Source organism: Elephantulus edwardii, unplaced genomic scaffold (assembly GCF_000299155.1).
Source record: "Elephantulus edwardii isolate Elephantulus edwardi_28Jun2011 unplaced genomic scaffold, EleEdw1.0 scaffold00237, whole genome shotgun sequence".
Lineage (NCBI taxonomy): Eukaryota > Metazoa > Chordata > Mammalia > Macroscelidea > Macroscelididae > Elephantulus > Elephantulus edwardii.
In genome coordinates this window covers 2,717,587-2,735,147 of record NW_006399987.1, presented here as the reverse complement: position 1 = coordinate 2,735,147, position 17,561 = coordinate 2,717,587, and the positions used below count along the sequence as shown (strand labels likewise).

General features: G+C 51.9%; 2 protein-coding genes across 8 annotated transcripts in view; both read right to left on the bottom strand.

Annotated features, from left to right (window-relative positions):
- DNM2 (dynamin 2) overlaps positions 1-7,231 on the bottom strand; it is a 111,767-nt gene extending 104,536 nt beyond the window's left edge. For 6 of the 7 annotated variants that reach the window (XM_006898779.1, XM_006898774.1, XM_006898776.1 and 3 more), the window contains exon 1: positions 6,880-7,231. In XM_006898779.1, the coding sequence (XP_006898841.1) occupies positions 6,880-7,040 (161 nt within the window). In that variant the 5' untranslated portion in view covers positions 7,041-7,231. The remainder of the gene's footprint in view (positions 1-6,879) is intronic. The other variant, XM_006898780.1, reaches the window with a different exon arrangement.
- Positions 7,232-12,538: 5,307 nt separating this feature from the next.
- The window catches only part of QTRT1 (queuine tRNA-ribosyltransferase 1), a 20,203-nt gene continuing 15,180 nt past the window's right edge, over positions 12,539-17,561 (bottom strand). The window contains exons 4-10 of the mRNA XM_006898847.1: positions 15,781-15,859; positions 15,538-15,653; positions 13,560-13,698; positions 13,189-13,264; positions 12,981-13,090; positions 12,809-12,896; positions 12,539-12,730 (exon numbers count right to left, since the gene is read on the bottom strand). Coding sequence (XP_006898909.1) covers positions 12,539-12,730; positions 12,809-12,896; positions 12,981-13,090; positions 13,189-13,264; positions 13,560-13,698; positions 15,538-15,653; positions 15,781-15,859 — 800 coding nt within the window. The remainder of the gene's footprint in view (positions 12,731-12,808; positions 12,897-12,980; positions 13,091-13,188; positions 13,265-13,559; positions 13,699-15,537; positions 15,654-15,780; positions 15,860-17,561) is intronic.

Sequence of the window (17,561 nt, the reverse complement as noted above, 5' to 3'; positions counted from 1 at the left end):
ACACACACACACACACACACACACACACACACACACACTCTCTATATCTATATATATAAAAGAAATCAACAGATGTGCTGCACTGGGCAAGTCTGCGGCCAAGGCCACCTTGAATGTGCTCAAGAGCATGACTGTCACTTTAAAGAGTCAGGTGCACTTCACCCAAATTATGGTTTTTCCAATTGCTTCACATGCTTGTGTGTAAACTGGATAAAGACTAAGGAAGAAGTGACACCTTTGAATAGTGGTGCAGGCAAAGAACACTGACTATATCACAGATGGCCAAAAGAACAAATAAATCTGTCTTGGAAGTGCAGCTAAAGTATTCCTTCAAAGCAAGATTGAAGGCACTTTGTTATTAGAAGAAGCTGGTTCTTGAAGGAGGACACTGTGACTGGAATAGGAGAGGGTCGGTTAGGGGGAGAAGCCCCTCAATGAGGAGGACTGGCACGATGGGTTGACCCACAGCAGAGGCTGTGAGGATGACAGAGGGTCAGGCAGGCACTCACTGTGTTAGTCACTCGACACAAAACCTCAGAGCAGCACCCTGAAATCAGCACAGTGTGACTCCCCTCAAATACAGGCTCTTGTTCTGTCATACACAGCCAGCAGCAATGACACTGTTCCTGGGATGGGGGTGGGGGCGGTCTACCTGACAAGGCCCAGCCCCAGTGGGACTCCAGGAACCCACAGCGCACCAGGAAGCAGGCCTCCTCTTCTCTAGAGTGCCAACGTGCTGTGGAGGCAGGGTGATTTGCCCCTTTTATTTAGATTGCAGCTAATGCCCTATAAATACCTCATTACTGGGCTGCATTTTTCCAGTGCTTTAACACAATAAGGGCTTAATTGCAGTACGCACTTGGCAACCACACTAAATTAAGGGGTAGCTGATGTTCCTGTCTTTTCCAGCAGTTGAGGGGCCAGTAATTTCAGCATTTTCATTCAAATCAGGCAAAAGCTTGGCAGATGCAGCCCTGAGCCAGATGCGAATGCCAGGAGGAAACCAACTCCCCATTCAGTGGAGGTCCGTCCCCCCCCACCAGCTCGGTGCCTAGCTCTTTGCTCCCCGCCACTTCTGAACATTCAAAATCTGTGATCACTGCCCCGGTCTTCACTCTCCCAGAAATGACCTCACTTAACTAAGACCCGATCTCCTCCAGGCGACTGAGGAAGGGTCACTATCCCGAGACAAGTATGAAAAGCACGTGGGCCGTCGCTGGGCTTGGAAGAAACGGATCTTTCTGGGTATAAACATAATCCCAAGACAAGCAAAAATAAACCAGACCATATGTGGGGGGGCTAAGGTGGAATGCATTATCCCAGGCTCTCCTCCCTGCAAATATTACATTATTTTGGTAAAAATGTACCTATCAAAGCAGATGTGGCTAATCCATGGATTCTTTTCCCATCAGCCTGAAGACCCGGATGGCATCTGGCTGTCATTACTGAACATTTTCACCAAAGATTTCACAGAAGCCTCTTGATCACAGAGGAGGAAAGACACAGGATTTCAAATGCTAACGGACTCTAGACTTTCCAGATCCGTGGGAGGTGGAGGAACCCTAGAGACCACTGCTGCCCTGGGATAATCTAAAAAACTTAAACCAAAAATGTCCCCTGCAGTCACCCTAAAACCCAGCAATAAACAGCTGGGGTATAAAATGATCTGTTTTGAGATCTCTTCAGATCTATTTGGGATCAATCTGATAACTCAAAAGATTAAAGAGAATCTTGGGGGCTTAACTGGTGAATTGGTATATATTCTACTGTTTATATTTTCAACAACAAATAAATAAAATTTAAAGGGAGGGGAGCTGTCTCAATAATTTCTACTGCTACAATTTATTAACACCGATGACATCCATCAAGTTGCAGAGCCATTCAATTCTATCCATTTCAAAATCCTTCTATCCCACTGATATAAACGTACTATTCTCCAAGCAAAAACTGCCAACTCTGTTGTGAGCGGGATGGGCTCGCGCTTCATCTCAGGTAGATGGCTTCCTGCGTCACTATGTCGGCCTCCGTTAGACAGTGAGTAGCCATGGCGGTCAGTTATCCGCACGTGGCTACCCAACCCCTCGCACTAGGCGTCCTGGCTCCCAGCTGCCCACCACCATGCACAGGTTGGGTGAGGGTTAAAGGCTGGGCTGCAGCCAGGATTCCGGCTTCGGAGCAGGGAAGGAACAGCCTCCTCGCAGCGCTCACACCTGTTCCGAAGAGGATACAGGTGTCCTGGTCCCAGCTGTGTCCCCTGATAGGATAATGACTGACAGGCGTGCAGTCTGTGTCTATGCTAAAGTGATGTTCCCTCTATCAACAAAGTAATCATTCCTTCTCTTAGAGCCCCCCGAAGGGGCCAAAGACTGACCCCAAGATGGCACAGGGCTCCAGCACTGTCATTTCGTTCTGTTTCAGGAAGGCTGTCATGAGTCACGAGGTGGACACAGGACAAGGTGCAGATCTGTTGGTCACAGGGTCACTAATGTCACCTTGATGGCCCATAACAACAACAATCACCACCACCACCACCAAGACCTCAAAAGGCAGCAACAGAACAAAGTTTAATATTTCACTTGATCTTCAGACCACCTCTGGGAGGTGGGGACTACCACGCCCCCATTTTCCAGAATATAAAACTGAGGCTTGGATAAGTATGGTCACTGGTCTAGTGCAGGGCAGATCCTTCCAGGCTGGTCCAGGTACCCCATACCACACAGGTTGAGCCTTGTCCCAGGCCTTGAAATGCACCTGCATTCTGACAACCATGGAGACAGCAGCCATCATTTCCAGTGAGTTCAAACAGTGAAGGTCCATTAAGGAACCAGGCAGCCCACAAGGCCCCTGGGACTGGCCAGGACAGGAAGTGTCAGTGCAGCTCTGTCCACCTGGAACGTCAAATCACCAAAGACCAAACGGAAATGCAGCTGGAGACAGTGGCACCCCACAGCCAGCTGCTTCTTGTTAAAAGGAAAACAGCACAGGCCCTCTGAAAGCACTGGGGGTCTGCTCACAGAGAAAACAAGAGGAAAAAGTGGTCAATTTAGGATTAAGGAGTGCTGGTGGCATACCATGTAACACAACAGACTGCTACCAGAAATGTCAGCAGTTCCAATCCATCCACACCGAAAAAGAATGGTAACCAGTCTCCAACCATAAGGATTTACAGCCTTGGAAACATATCCGAGGATTGCTGTGTTAAATGACTAGAGAGTAAATTAGGATTATTCTAAGCAGAGCAAAGGGCCTCAATGTTCCCAATCCAGAGCCAGGAAGATTGTAACCAACTACTTTTCCTCAGTTCATTGCCCTCCCAGGCTGCCAAGGTTCTGGGAAGCTGCCCTCTGCCCAACCCTGGTCCCTTAACCTGCCTCAGGGCCTTTGCACTGCTTTCAAAGCCGACAGGCCAGAATATTCCACTGCACCTCCCCACCCTCACCTCCTTCAAGTGTGTGTCCATGCACATGTCACCTCCCTGAGGAGAGAAGGCCTTGACCAGCCCAGTGGATACTGTAAGCACTCTCTTTTGCCCTGTTTCTGTCCCCATCGCAGTTAGCACTTTCTACCATGTTTGTTAAAGGAATCCTGTGCATTATATGCTGAGCTGCTGGTTACAGGGACTGCCAGGATATAGTATGGGGTTCAACCAATGTCCAAACCACATGACATCCTATTTCACTGAAGGTAGCCCGGATGTTAAGCAATGCATGCAGCACTGACTGCAGCCCAGGAGGAGACGTTGTTAATGGCCAAAGAAATGGAGGCTTGGTGGCTGGAGACGGAGCTGGAGGCCTCAACATCCCACTCTTCCCCAAGGAAAGAACTTCCCAAGCCCCTTCCCTTGCCCTCTCCCAGCTCCAGAAGGCAAATGACAAGTGCAGAGACCCCCTTCACACCGGGATATCAGTGCAGACAAGCCACAGATCTCAGTCCCAACGGCGTCTGGGTCAGGAGATTCCAGGAATACACGAAACAGGCCTGCGTGAACGCTAGGGAGAGGTGGGGACTGGGGTAGCGCAAACAGGCTGGAGACAGCGGTTGGTGCCCAACGGGACACAGGCCCAGCAGGGCCAGATAACGATGACGATAACAGCGGCAGCTGTGGGCACAGGCCCTTCCATTTACTCTAACGCGTTACCTCACCCTGCTTCCCAGGAGGGCCCGGTCATTGAGCCCATCCTACAGGAAAGGGACCGAGACCAAAAACTCAAGCGCCCTCTACCAAGGTGTGTCCAGCCAAGCCTGGTGGCACAGAGCCTTGTCCAGGCCTGCACACCACACCACCAAACTTTAAGGTACTTCAACAAAACCAGATATTGATGTGAAATCGAATCTCTTTTTTTCTCCCCCACCCCCCACCCACTCGAAATCGAATCGTTAAATGTTTGGCAGCTAAACTTTGTATAACACCATGCAGGTGGGTCAGGAAGCCCCTCGGACAGGCCTTGCTCCTGCAGCCCCTGGGTTATCTGGGTCACTCCCTCCTAGGGCCACGTTCCTACACAAGGGACAGGAGGAGTGGACAGGACAGGACAGGACAGGACAGGCCGTGCTGACCCCTGAAGCATGCTCTCTCGTTTACTCTGACACCCGTCCCCTTCACCATGTACGGGGGGAAAACGCAGGCTGTGAGCAGTGACACAGTTTGGCTAACTTCACAAAATGTTCCCTCTCTGAGCAGAGCTTTGAAGCTGAGAGGCCTTAACCACATTTAAATTCTAACAGAATTTAATCTCCCAGAGAAAGGCCTTTTAACAGCTTTTCTTTCCAGGCACTGATCTCATGCTTTTAAGCTCCAATGCCTCACTGCAGAGCGGTGATTAAGGAGTCCAGTGGGACAAGGGATAAGGACACAACTGCTAACCAAAAGGTCGGCAGTTCAAAGCCATCAGCTCTTCCTTAGGAGAAGATTGTGACTGTCTCCTTCCTTCAACTCTCACAGCCTTGGCATCACTCCGGGGCAGTCTGACACCATCCAATAAGGTCATCATGAGTCAGATTCCACTCCAGGGCACTGGGGTTTTGGGGGGCTTGGGGAGGCGGCTGCCACAGGGGCTGCCAATCACCAAAGGAGTCAGGAGAGGTGAGGAGGAAGAGAGATCAAAGCTGCCAATGAAAAGGCCTGGAGTCCTCTGTAAGCCGCCCTAAGCTCTGATCTGAGCCTCAGTCTCCTGCTCTGTGCAATGATGACATGCAGCCTGTTCTATCTGAAAGCACCGTCCTCATCAGTTCTGACTGTTGCAGGCGGAACTAACCCAGTGATCAACAGCCCTGTCAGGCTCGGCCACAAGCAAGCGCTTTCAACATGCCATGTCACTGCATCCTTGAAACAGCCTGGCCCAGAGAGGTCAAGCAATCAAAACAAAGTCACGCAGCAAATGGAAGGAAGACAGCCTCACTGACGCCCACCAGAAGCAAGCAGGAAGCTGGCCACGCCGAGGGGCCCACAACCCGGCCTGGCTGAGTCCAAGCCCACAGCTTCCCACCACACTGGACAGAGGGTGACGCCAGAGACACTGCATGCAGCACAGGAGGAAGTTAATACCACAGGCAGCACAAGCTCAGGCCCCTGGGAAGGCAGCAGCTGTTCTGGGCGCCAATGTGCTGGCCTTGGAAGAGGTGAATCTGAACCTCCTGGCTCATCTCTACGTTCAGGATGCTAACAAACCACTGGCTCATCAAACAATTCAAGATGCTGAACAGAGGAATGAACTGGGCTGGGACCTGCTTGACAATGTTTGCGCTTGATATACTAACAATGATAATAACAAAAAGGTTGACGACGTTACCAGTAGTGGCCACACAGCCTCAAATGGAATCCCATTCATAACAGAGAAGCGCTTACGAAGGAAGAAGAAGAGATGGGGCTCCCCGGTTCTCAGGGGCTCCCTGAATCCTAGAAATATCCTGGAGTTGGACAGAGGAGCACACTGACCCTTCTCTAGAGCAGTTCCAGGGAAATAACTTCTCAGTTCATGCCAACTGAAGCCTGACAAGGCAAGAAGCTCTCGCCCTGGCTAAAAGGAGCACCCCCAATTTGCAGGCTTAAACTTGGGGACCAGCATCTTCCAGATGGAGGAAGTTCCCCAGGTCCTACTTCCAAGTGAGAGTAAAAGGAATCCAAAGCCCCTTCCTTCTCCCCTATGCCCTCTTTTCTAGGCCAGACAGCTGAAAAGCTGGGAGCCGCTGGTACTGTAGTGGTCAGACTAAAATATGGACAGAGGGTCCACCAGGGCAGAAGGAAGGATGTTTGGAAGAGAGGAGCCAGGGTTTGCCAAGAACCCAAAACCTGTGTCAGCCCATGAGAACAGGACACTGGGGTCCTCCGTGGTTCTGGCCAGCCAGTCAGATGGTGGAGGGCAGCAGGGGCAGCAGAGGTCATCCCAGACAGCTAGCCAATCGACAGGGGGCTGCCTGGGGGAGTGGACAGACGGACTGCCAAACAGTGGTAAGAGAGGCAGGCAGACAGTCAGCCAGAGCAAGCTGCCCCATAGTCCAGCCAGACCGCAGGGGGCTCCCCAATAGTTATCGAGATGGCAGGTTCGCCCCGAGAGATGGGACTGATGGGAAGAGGGGGACCCACCCCGATCCCGAAGACAGTTTACCCAAGAAGGCAAGAGAGGCAAGCTAGGCGCCCCTGCGGTCAACGGCACCGCCTGCCCCACGCCCCCCAGCTGGAGGGACGTCCTGGGGCTCGGGCCCGCTCCAAGCCCCCTGCAAAGAGCCCGAAGCCGGGGCGTTCCCCAGGGCCCGCCTCCCCGTCCCCGTCCCGGGCACGCAAGCGCCGCAGTTACGCCTGCAGCGCAGGGCGCGCCATTCCCGGCCGCCTTCCGCGCCCTAGGCCGCCGCCCGCCCGCCGTGCCCGCGGCGCCTGCTCACCGGCCCACGAAGTTCTCCAGCACCGAGCTCTTGCCAGCGCTCTGGCCGCCCACCACGGCGATCTGCGGCAGGTCCAGGTGGCAACTCTGGCCGATGGAGCTGAAGGCGTCCTGCAGCTTGTTGACCAGCGGGATTAGCTCTTCCATCCCGCGGTTGCCCATGGCGCCGGCTGCTCCGGCCCGAGCGCCCAGCGCTCCCCGCCCGCCCCTGACTCAACGACGACACGGCCCCGCGGCGCCCGCGGCCGTTGCTCCCCGCCCGCCCGGGCCTCGGCGCGACGCGACGCTCCCGGCTCGGCCTCACGGTCGCCGCCTCATCCGGTTCTCAGGCAACACCCGACCCGAGCGACCTCCCGCCCGGGCCCCTGGGCTGCACTTAAAGACATAGCGCCGTTCTTAATTGGTCGGCCAGTCTGCCACTCGGGAGCAGTAACCAATAGCAGCAAGGCACGAGTTTAGGGCTGAATAAGCCTTGCCCAGGAGCGTTTCTAGTAGTCTCATTGGACACAGGAACTGTCATTGTTACGCAAGAACCAATGAGGGTGGAAGCGAAGTTGTCAAGGCTGGAAGGCGGTGTTTCAGGAAAAAGCAGTTTGGCTTCGCCCATAGAGGACCACTTCACCATCCTACTGGCAGAAAGACTTGCCAGTCGACAAAGTTGCCAATGATGTTAGGGATCGATCTTGTAGACACCAGTTTGTCACTTCACTCTGCCTAGTTCCTCAAAAACTCTCATTGGCTTAAATAAATATCACTCCAATTCCTGAGCCATTAAAGCAGAAGAGGGAGGGCTTTAACATCGGTATTCTAATTCTGATTGAGAATGGTATCTGTCAATCAAGGTCACACGGCTCTTGTGATTCCTGGGTGTCTAGTAGGGCATCTTCTACAGTGGCACTCGCCGAGGGGCGACATCTAGTGGTGGAACCTGGTGAGAATCATCATTCTTCAAATTGTCAGAGCTCAACATAAAACTACAAATCCCAAAATACATCTCCACACGGGGAACGTCGCACTTCCAAGAGTAGGGTTTGTTTGGGTGTTTTTTGGGTTTTTTTGCGGGGGGTAATGTTAGTGCTCCCTAACAAAAAACAATGCATCATAAAGTCACGCTCCATGCATTTACAACTGTTGTTGTTATGTGCCGTGGAGTTGCTTGCGACTCATAGTGACCCTATGTACAACAGACCTAAACCCTGCTCTATCCTGTCACACTGCCCCGACACACCCATCCCGATTACCCCAGTCACTGAATCAATCCACCTCATAGAGGGTCTTCCCCTCCTGGGCTGTCCCTCCACCCTCCCAAGCATGATGTCCCTCTCCAAGAACCTGTCCCTCCTTACAACATGTCCAAAGTAGGTCAGACGAAGCCCCAGAATCCTTGCCTCCAATGAGCAGGCTGGTTTAACCCTCTCCAGGATGAATCTGTTTGTTTTCTTGGCAGTCCATGATATATTCAATACTCTTCTCCAGCACCACAGCTAAAAGGCATCAATTCTTCCCTGTGCAAATCTAGGAAGATCTCCTGCTTAGACCAGAGTGGTAACACAGTAACTTTCAATGTTGTTCCCCTACCTCCTACCTGTTACACTTTCATGCAGCAAGGGTCCTTAGAAACCCAATGAGACACAACGGACCTTCTTCCCATGAAGACATGTTCTTTTGCATGCAGATTTGAGGGCCTCTTGGAACAACAGATGCCAGACATAGGTAGGATTTTAGTAAAGCCTTTGGTCCTTCTCCAAACAGGTAGGATGGAGCCAAGAAGCCAGCGAGTTGATAAGGCATTGAGAGAGAAGGCAGGGGATAAGTGATAACCAGGGAACCCAGCGAGTTGATAAGGGCATGGAGATAGAAGGCAGGCGATAAGTAGATAAGTAACAACCGGAGGATGGAGAATTAAGTGCACAGGGTGGCAGAGGCGTATCACTCCAAACCCAAGTTCTCAGAAAGATCACTGAGGTTAAGGCACTACAACTTTGAAATGAACTAAACAAACCTTGAAATATTCTTAACAAACCCATCTGCAAGGGCTGGTGGTGGTTGTTATTGTTATATGCCTTAAGTCACCTGTGACTCATGGCAAGCCTAGGTACAACAGCTCTGAAGCATCCCCTATCCTGATCTAGTCTCACTAACTCCAACATACCTACCCCCATTGCCCCAGTTACTGTATCAGTCCATCTCATCTGGGGTCTTTCTCTCCTCTGTTGTCCCTCTACCCTTCCAAGCATGATGTCAGTCTCTAATGATCAGTCCCTCCTGGCCACATGCCCAAAGTATGTGAGATGGAGCCTCAAAATCCTAGCCTCCAAGTAGAAACTTGGTTTCACTCTCTCAAAGCCAGACCTGTTTGTCTTCTTGGCAGTACATGGTATGTTCAGGACTTTTCTCCAGCACCACAATACAAAGGTATTAATTCTCCTTCTGTCATCCTTCATTATTGTCCAGAACTCTGTTACAGCAAGTAATTGTGAAGACCATGGCTTGGATTAGGCACACCTTAGTCTCTAGACTGACATCATTGCTTCTTAGTACTCTAGAGAAGTCCCTGACTGTAGATTTCTCCAGTGTAATTAATCCTTTGACTTCCTGACAGGTGGTGCCAGGAGTGTTGATTGTAAAGCCAAGCAACCTGAAATTAACCACTTCAGTCTCTTCTCCTTCAATCATGGTGCTGCCAGGTGTCCCAGTGGTGGGAATCTTTTGTCTTCTTGATGTTAAGCTTCAATCCATATTGAAGACTACAATCCTTGACTTCCTGCTTCAGGTCCTCCTCAGTTGCAGCAAGCAAGGTTTTGTCATCAACATAACAGGTTGTTGATCAGTCTTCCTCCAATCCTAATGCCATATTCCTCCTCATAAAGTTACCTCCTGAATGATCTGTGCATATAGATTGGAAAGGTATGGAGACAGGATGGCTGCACTCCTTTCCTGATTTTGAACCATGCAGTGTTTCCTTGCTCTAAGAACTACTTCCTGGTCCTAGTAGAGGTTTCACGTGAGCATCATCAAGTGTTCTGGGATTCCCCTTTTCTCAAGGTTAGCCACAATTTGTTGTGATCCACACAGTCAAATACCTTTATATGGTCACTGAAACACACATAAACATTCCTCTGGTAGTCTTTGCTTTTGGCCAAGATCCAGCTGACACTGGCAATAATGTCTCTAGTGCCACGACCTCTTCTAAATCCAGCTTGCATTTCTGGAACTTTTGTCCATATACTGTTCCAGTCATTTCTGGATAATCTTTAGCAGGATTTTGTTTGTGTGTGATATTAGCAATACTGTTCGGTAATTTTCACCCTCTTGTCTGGTTACCTTTTTTTCCTTTTTTTTTTTTTTAATGAGAATAAATATGTATCTCTTCCAGTCGGTTGGCCAGGTCCTCCAGATTTCTTGGCACAACCTGGTGAGTACATCCAGGGAAGCAACTGTTTGTTGAAATATATCAATTAGTATTCTACCAGTTCCTGGAGTCTTGTTTTTCTGCCAATTCCTTCACTACAGCCTGAACTTCCACCTTCATCATCATTGCCTCTTGATCATAATGTTGTTTCTTGAAATTCTTGTGTCAGCCAATTCTTTTTGGTACAGTGACTCTGTCCACTCCTTCCATCTACTTTTAATGCTTCCCAGATCATTTGGAAATCTGCCTTGAGCATCCACTGCATCTCGAGGCTTGAATTTGTTCTTTAGTTCCTTAGTAAAACAGCATAGCTAACAGAGAAGGAGGAAGTGCTGACGTACACACAGGTTTCTAAGATAGTTATAAACCCACCAGCAGTTTATTAGCAGGAAGATGGACAGTTGCCTCCAGCTACGATTCACAGCCTCAGAAACCCAGTGGAGGCTCTTGCTATATGTTGGCACCAACTCGCCCATAGAGCATGTGACAACAATAACAATTTTTAAAAGCAAGTCACAGGAATGCTTGCAAGTACACTAACATTAAAGTCCGTGGAAAATCTCTAGAGACAAACATCCTAGCTGAGCTTTTTAATAGTTGACATTTTGGCTCTGTTTGAATTGATCGTACACACCAATCCTTTTCTTCAATTCACAAAAGCCTATTTTCTAACAGCATCAGCTTTGCAATTGGTCGTATCTGGCTTGGAAGCCTGGGCCTGTTTATTTGCTAGGTGACAATGGCCAAGTCATCGAAGGTGCTCTGGTGGTGGCCTAGTGAGTAAGAACTTGCAATGCCAACCCAAAGGAATGCAGATTCGAATCCGCCAGCTGCTCCTCGGGAGAAAGACGGACAATGTCTTATCATGTGACGTACAGCCTCTGACAGCCCACTGGAGTACGTTCAACTTGACAGCGATGAGTCACTCAGTTACCAGGTGACAGCCCTGCTCTGGCCCCTCCGTTTTCCTCATGTGTAAGATAGGGAACCTAATTCCATATAAACATACATGACCAACACTGAGGTAGTGCCAGACAGTGAAAGCTGGCCCACCCCATAAGACGTGGCCATCATGCGTGTGCGGGCAGGTGTCCGGGCAGCACACACAGTTTGCACCCACCAACAGAGTCGCGGGGCAGCTGCGGTGGTGGAATCTGTACGGAGGTGGCAGTTAACCTAATGGGTGTCGCCCTCTGGAGGGTCTAGCCCCCCAGCTGCTCTGGGGACCCTTCCTGTCTGATTGACACCCTCAGAAATCCAGTGGAAGCTTGGCCTTGAGTTGGTTCCGGCTCAACAGCAATGAGTGAGTGACAACAGCTCTTAGGAGGACCGTGGGCTTAGTAAGACAAGCTGGGGTCACTCACCCCGAAAGCCAGGAGGCCCCACCAGCCTCACTGGGGATGCAGCGAAGATGAGGCAATGTCCTGCTGTAAGACTGACAGCCCGGGGCGACTTCCCGATGGCGCACCGGGACCCGCCCTGTGGGATCACCGAGTCAGAACCGGTGCAGGAGGAATGCAGTTTGGGGGATGGAGTGGCCAGCTGTCTCTGGAATGACTTGACAGCGGTAAGATTGTGTAGGGAGCCCTGGTGGTGCCGTGGTTAGGTGCTTGGGTGCTAACCAAAGGGTTAGTGGTTTGAATCCACCAGAAACTCTGTGGGAGAAAAATGTGGCCATTTGATTGCTCAGAGACTTACAGCTGCGGCCACCATCGGAAGCAGTTCTATCCTGCTTGGAAGGGTGGCTGAGTCAGCCTTGTCCCAGTCAATGGCTTCCTGTGGGTTTTCGCCCACCTTAAGCCCGGTGGATTCAGTTACCTAAGAGCGCCGTGGGAGAAAAGCATGATGCCTTCTGTCTATAAAGGTAAAGCCAAGAGAACCTGACAGGTGAGTGCACTCTAGCACTGGGGTCTCTAAGCTCCTGGGCAACTCAAAAGCAGTCGGAGGCAGCAGAGTCTGAGCTGCCTGAGTTCAAATCTTGTGTGGGCTTCTCCCTCAGTAGGTGATTTCAGGCAAGCTATGCACTCTCTCTGGGCCTCAGTTCTCTCCTCGTGCCTCCAGAATTGTGGGAGGGCCTGGGGTACAGCCCCCCACCTTGGGCCCCTTCTACACGCTGTTGCTCGATCAAGAAATGGGGGACACTGTCACGGGGTACTCAGACCTGGAAGTGGATAAGGTAGGGGTGTTCCCCAAAAAGACACAGAGACATGACAAGGTAGAATTAAAAAAACCAGTCCTTCAATATCTTCTAGCCCCCCACGCCCCAATGCCGGGGAGCCCCCGGCGGGTCATCCAGCGTGATTCCCACGGAAGCGAAGGCTTCAGTGGCCCAGGCTGGGTAGAGGGTGGGGTCTCCGTACATGGTGCGCATGAAGTCCCGCACGAAGTCGGGGAAGCGCTTCTCCACGATGCTGGCACGCACAGAGCTCATCAGCTGCAGCTGCGGGGAGGGGGTTGCCAGTTCAACCTCGAGGCTGGAGCCCCCTCCTCCCTCGCCCTCTCCCGGCGTCAGCCCCACCTGGTAGGCGATGTTGTGGACAGTCAGGTGGTGCAGGGCGGCCGTGTTGTCGCTGTGCAGCAGTGCGTGCAGAAAGGCCCGGCTGTGCCTGCGGTCAGGTCAGGGGCTCTCGGTCAGCCACGCTGGGTGCTGCCCCCGCCCCCGAACCCCCCAGCTCCCAGGCCACGCCTACTTCTGGCAGGTGGGGCAGGTGCACTGGGCATTGATGGGCCGGAAATCCTTCGCATATTGCTTCTTCCTCAGCTGCAGGTTCCCGGTGGGCACCAGGGCGGAGCCAAAGCGCTAGAAACAGAGAGGGTCACCCAAGTCTTGGGCCTCCCGCCCCACCTCCTCCTGGCCACCCCCACTCCACCCTGACCTGCCCCAGCCCAGGGCCTCACCGCCGTCCGCGTGGGGAAGACGCAGTCGAACATGTCACATCCGAGAGCCACGCAGACCACTAGATCAGTGGCGTAGCTGGGGGGAGGCCACGGGCGAGGCCACGGGGAAAGGGTACTGTGAAGCTCAAACCCTGGGCCAGGGTCCTCCTCCCCACCGTCAGGCTCCGTGGGCTGGACCCTCACCACCTCAGGGCCACACCCTCCATAATGCCGCCTCTCCCAGCCCAGGGCTGTGTTCTTCCCCTGCCAACCCCTGGGACCCCCAGGAGCCCCTCCCGCAGGCGGGAGCCCCTCCCCGAGGCAGGAGCCCCTCCCACAGGTGGGAGCCCCTCCCCGCAGGCGGGAGCCCCTCTCCTCTCTCCTCCACTCACCCGACCCCCATGAGGTATCTGGGCTTGTCCTTGGGAAGCCTCGAGGTGCTCAACGCCACCATCTTCCAGAACTGGTTCTTGCTCTCGCCTCCGCTCAGGCCCCCAATGGCAAAGCCTGGCACGTCTCTCTTAATCATCTCTGGGGACAACAAGGCAGGGAGGGTGAGGACAGCTGGGCAAAGGGGAAGCATGTCCTGCTCTCTAGACAGTCCCTGTGAGATAAGCAGTCCCTTCGGAAAAGGGGAAACGTGAGAGTGAGAGAGAGAGAGTGAGTGTGTGTGTGTGTCTGTCTGTCTGTCTAGGGGACGCCCTAGTTCTTCTTAGTCTAACTGACATGCCCCCATGGGTTGTGCGTCATTCTCACCATCAGCTCCACCACTGCTACAGTGTCTGTGTTAATCCGTCTCATTTAATGTCTTTCTTTCTCACTGACCGTCTGCCTTTCCAACCATGATGTCCTTCTCCAGGGACCGACTTCTCCCGAACCTCCAGGGAACCTCAAAAACACCTACTGCCATCTCATCAACCCTGACTCAGTGACTAGCCCCTCAGGACAGGGGAGAACCGTCTAGAGGGTTTCCATGCTTGTGAGCTTTTGTGAACTGGATGGTCATTTCTTTCCCCCTTGGAGCAGCTGGTTATTTGAACCACCAAACCTTTTCTTACTAGCCAAATGCTTAAGCCACAGTTGCAATGAGAGTTCATTCTCAAGCACAGGAGGGGAAAGGAATTGTCCAGAGAAACCAGCAGTGCTGTTTGTAAGAGCAAACAGAAATGCCAGAAAGCGTCACACGGAGAAGGGTCACGCTGCCTGCAGCCTCGGGTTCCTTTGCACGCACACCTGCAGGTGCTGCCCTGTGATGGGAAGTGGACATCAGGGCCAGCACAGGGTGACGGAGGGACTTGGGGATCGAGAGTGACCACAACCAGGACAGTAACCAGGTGGAGGCAGTGTGCAGATACCCCACTGCATCCTCGCTTCAACCCCATGACTTTGGAAGTGATCCATTTCACAGAGGAAGAAAGTGAGGCCAGAACTGGCAAACCCACTGGGCGTGCAACCGCAAAGCAGATCAGCGTCTGTAACTGAGCTGAGTGGCCATGGAGTCCACAGTCTTGTCCCAGAGGCCTGAGGTCCGTCTGTCCCTCCCTCATCACCAGGCTCACTGCTTGCTTGCTCCTTTGTCACCCTGGGCGCACATTCTAGGCCCCCCATGGGCCTCCTGTCCTCCTTTTCTAGGCCTTTGTCACTGGCCATGTCTGAGCTCGGATCCTGGGCCAGTCCCTATGCTGGGTTATAACGTTTGGGTGACTTCAATGCTTCGGTTCTCAGTTTCCTCATCTGTAAAACGGGCAACTCAACGCTGCATGGGGCAGATAGTTACAAGAATTAAGGACACCTGACAAGCGCTGAGAAGCAGAGCCAAACACACAGTACTCGCTACGTCTGGACCACAGCCATTCTCACCGCTGCGCTGTTTTTCAGCGACACTCCTTACTTCCTATCAGCCTCCTGCTCAGTCACCCGCCATGGCTCCCCAGCACCTGACCCTGTGTGTCCTCCCCGGCGAGCGGCACCATGGAGCACGTGGTGAGGCAGGTTCTGGAGTCTGGAGGCCTGGGTCCACAGCCCGGCTCTGCAACAAGCAAGCTGTGTGTCCAGGGTGAGTGATGTCCTGGCTCGTGCCTCACTTTCCCATCTGTCAACTTGGGAGCCCGGGAATCTGCCCTCGTATTAGGGCATGGCTGGGAAGACCCCATGAGTCACCTCAGTACCAAGAGAATGTCCCCAACCCATCAGCTACTGGGGTTTACGATTCCTTCAACATGCTCTAGATCATGCTGTCCCTGGGCCCTGGTTCCGGCCTCCACTTAGAACAGCCTTTCACCTGCAGTGACAGCTACCTGAGCACCATGTGAGGGGCACCTGCGGCCTCAGTGAAGGACAAACCTTGGCCCTGCTGGCCCCTGGCTTTACCTTCGAGGCAGGTAGACCGGAGATCCATGTCCAGCCCACCCTGGATGATGGCGAACAGGTTCTGTTTGTCTGGCTGCCGATGGGCAGCAATGCACCGGTCCAGCCAACGGACAGACCTGAAAGAAGGATCCAGTCATGGCCCCCAGGGGCCTGTTGAGGAAAGGGAGATGCTGGGACAGCACCAGGGTCCACCACCACCCCCCCCCCCCACCGCCACACACAGGCACATCCACGAAAGTGCACCTGTGCATGGCCTCCTCCACGCGCGGCCCCGTCACAGTGCTGCTGACCACATCATCCAACTGCATGATGATGTCCGAGCCTAGAGGGGAAGACGGGGTCATATCACCAGGGAGCCCGCCTCCTATCGGGAACAAAACCCCAGGAGCCTTCCCCAGCGCTGACCAATCTCCTTCCAAACCCACTTCCATGGTGTTGATTCTAACGCACATGTAGCCCTCCCATCCCATCAGAGAGCTGTCCGCACAGTGGCGAGAGTGAGCTTTTCAAAATCCACTTCTAACTTTGTCTCCTTCCATGTGAAAATCCCACTCCGGGAGGTGGAATTGAAATCCCACATTTGCACATTTACCCTTTCAGAGTAAAAGGGACGTGTACAAAATTATCCCAGCAAGGCTTGGACAGCAGAGGTCTGGTTAAACAAGCCACCATCCACCCTTCAATGGGATGTTTCTTCTCTACAGTTCTAAACTCCAGAGATGTGTCAAATCAAAGGTTTTCACGCTGTGTTCTAGGCACATTCATTCGGGCACCTAAGTACATGATGGCTAGAAGTCTTTTCCTCACCTCACTTATGAGGAAGATTCACTCATGAAGGCTAACGTCAGAAGACTAAAGCATTGTACTACTTGTTGTGGCCCCAGGCTCCAGTAAAGTGCCACGTGACAAATGACACATGCCCTGTGGTATCTTTCCACAACTTGAAAATCTTGAAGTCTGACGTCTATCTCGACCTGTGGCCTCAGATTAGGGACCTGTGGGTCACACGCAGCTGATGTACATGGTGCCACTTGTTATTATTGTTGTTTTGGTTATTATTTTGTTGTTATGATTATTATTATTATTAGGTGAGTCACCTGGTCAGGGTTATGTAATGGCAGGCGTGACCCGCATCATGAGCATCAACAGCCCAGTCTTAGGAGTGACATGAAGCAGGGAGCTCTGGTGGCCTAGTAGCAAGAAGCTGCACTGCAATCCCAGAGGTGTGCGGTTCGAATCCACCAGATGCTCTGCTGGAGAAGGGGCAATCTTCTCCTGTACCAGTCAGATCCAATTTGATGGTACACACACACAAACACACACACACACAAATTAAAAAAAAGTGACGTGAAGTGTGACCCTGGAGGACATCATGCTGAGTGAAATATCTCTATCACAAAACGACAAATACTTCATAATGCAACTGTTATAAAACAGGACTGACAAGGGGGTTGGAGGAAAAGTAAGAAAAGAGGGGATAAGTAATGAACACTACATTTAAATCAATGAGGGCAAGAACTGTCTAAAAGAAATATATGCAACACGCTGCACTGCAATCCCAGAGGTACACGGTTCAAATCCACCAGATGCTCTGCTGGAGAAGGAGGGGGCAATCTCCTCCTGTACCAGTCAGATCTGATTTGATGGTTGTTGTTGTTATGTGCCATAGAGTCACTTGCAACTCATAGCGACCCTATGTACAATAGCTCTATATGCTCTTCTATCCAGACGGTACACATAAAAAAAAAAAGAAAAAGAAATATATGATAAGTATTACTTGCATGACAATAATCCAGAATAAGAGGTGCATAGTCAAGTGGACTGGAGGGGGGCGGGAGTGGGTGGAAGAAATAGGGAAAAAAGCAAGATTTTACTGAAGATTATCCAAAAACGACTGGAACAGCACATCAACAGAGAGCTACCAGAAGTCCAGGCTGGTTTCAGAAGGGGTCGTGGTATTAGAGATATTGTAGCTGATGTTAGATGGATCTTGGCTGAAAGCAAAGAATACCAGAGGAATGTCT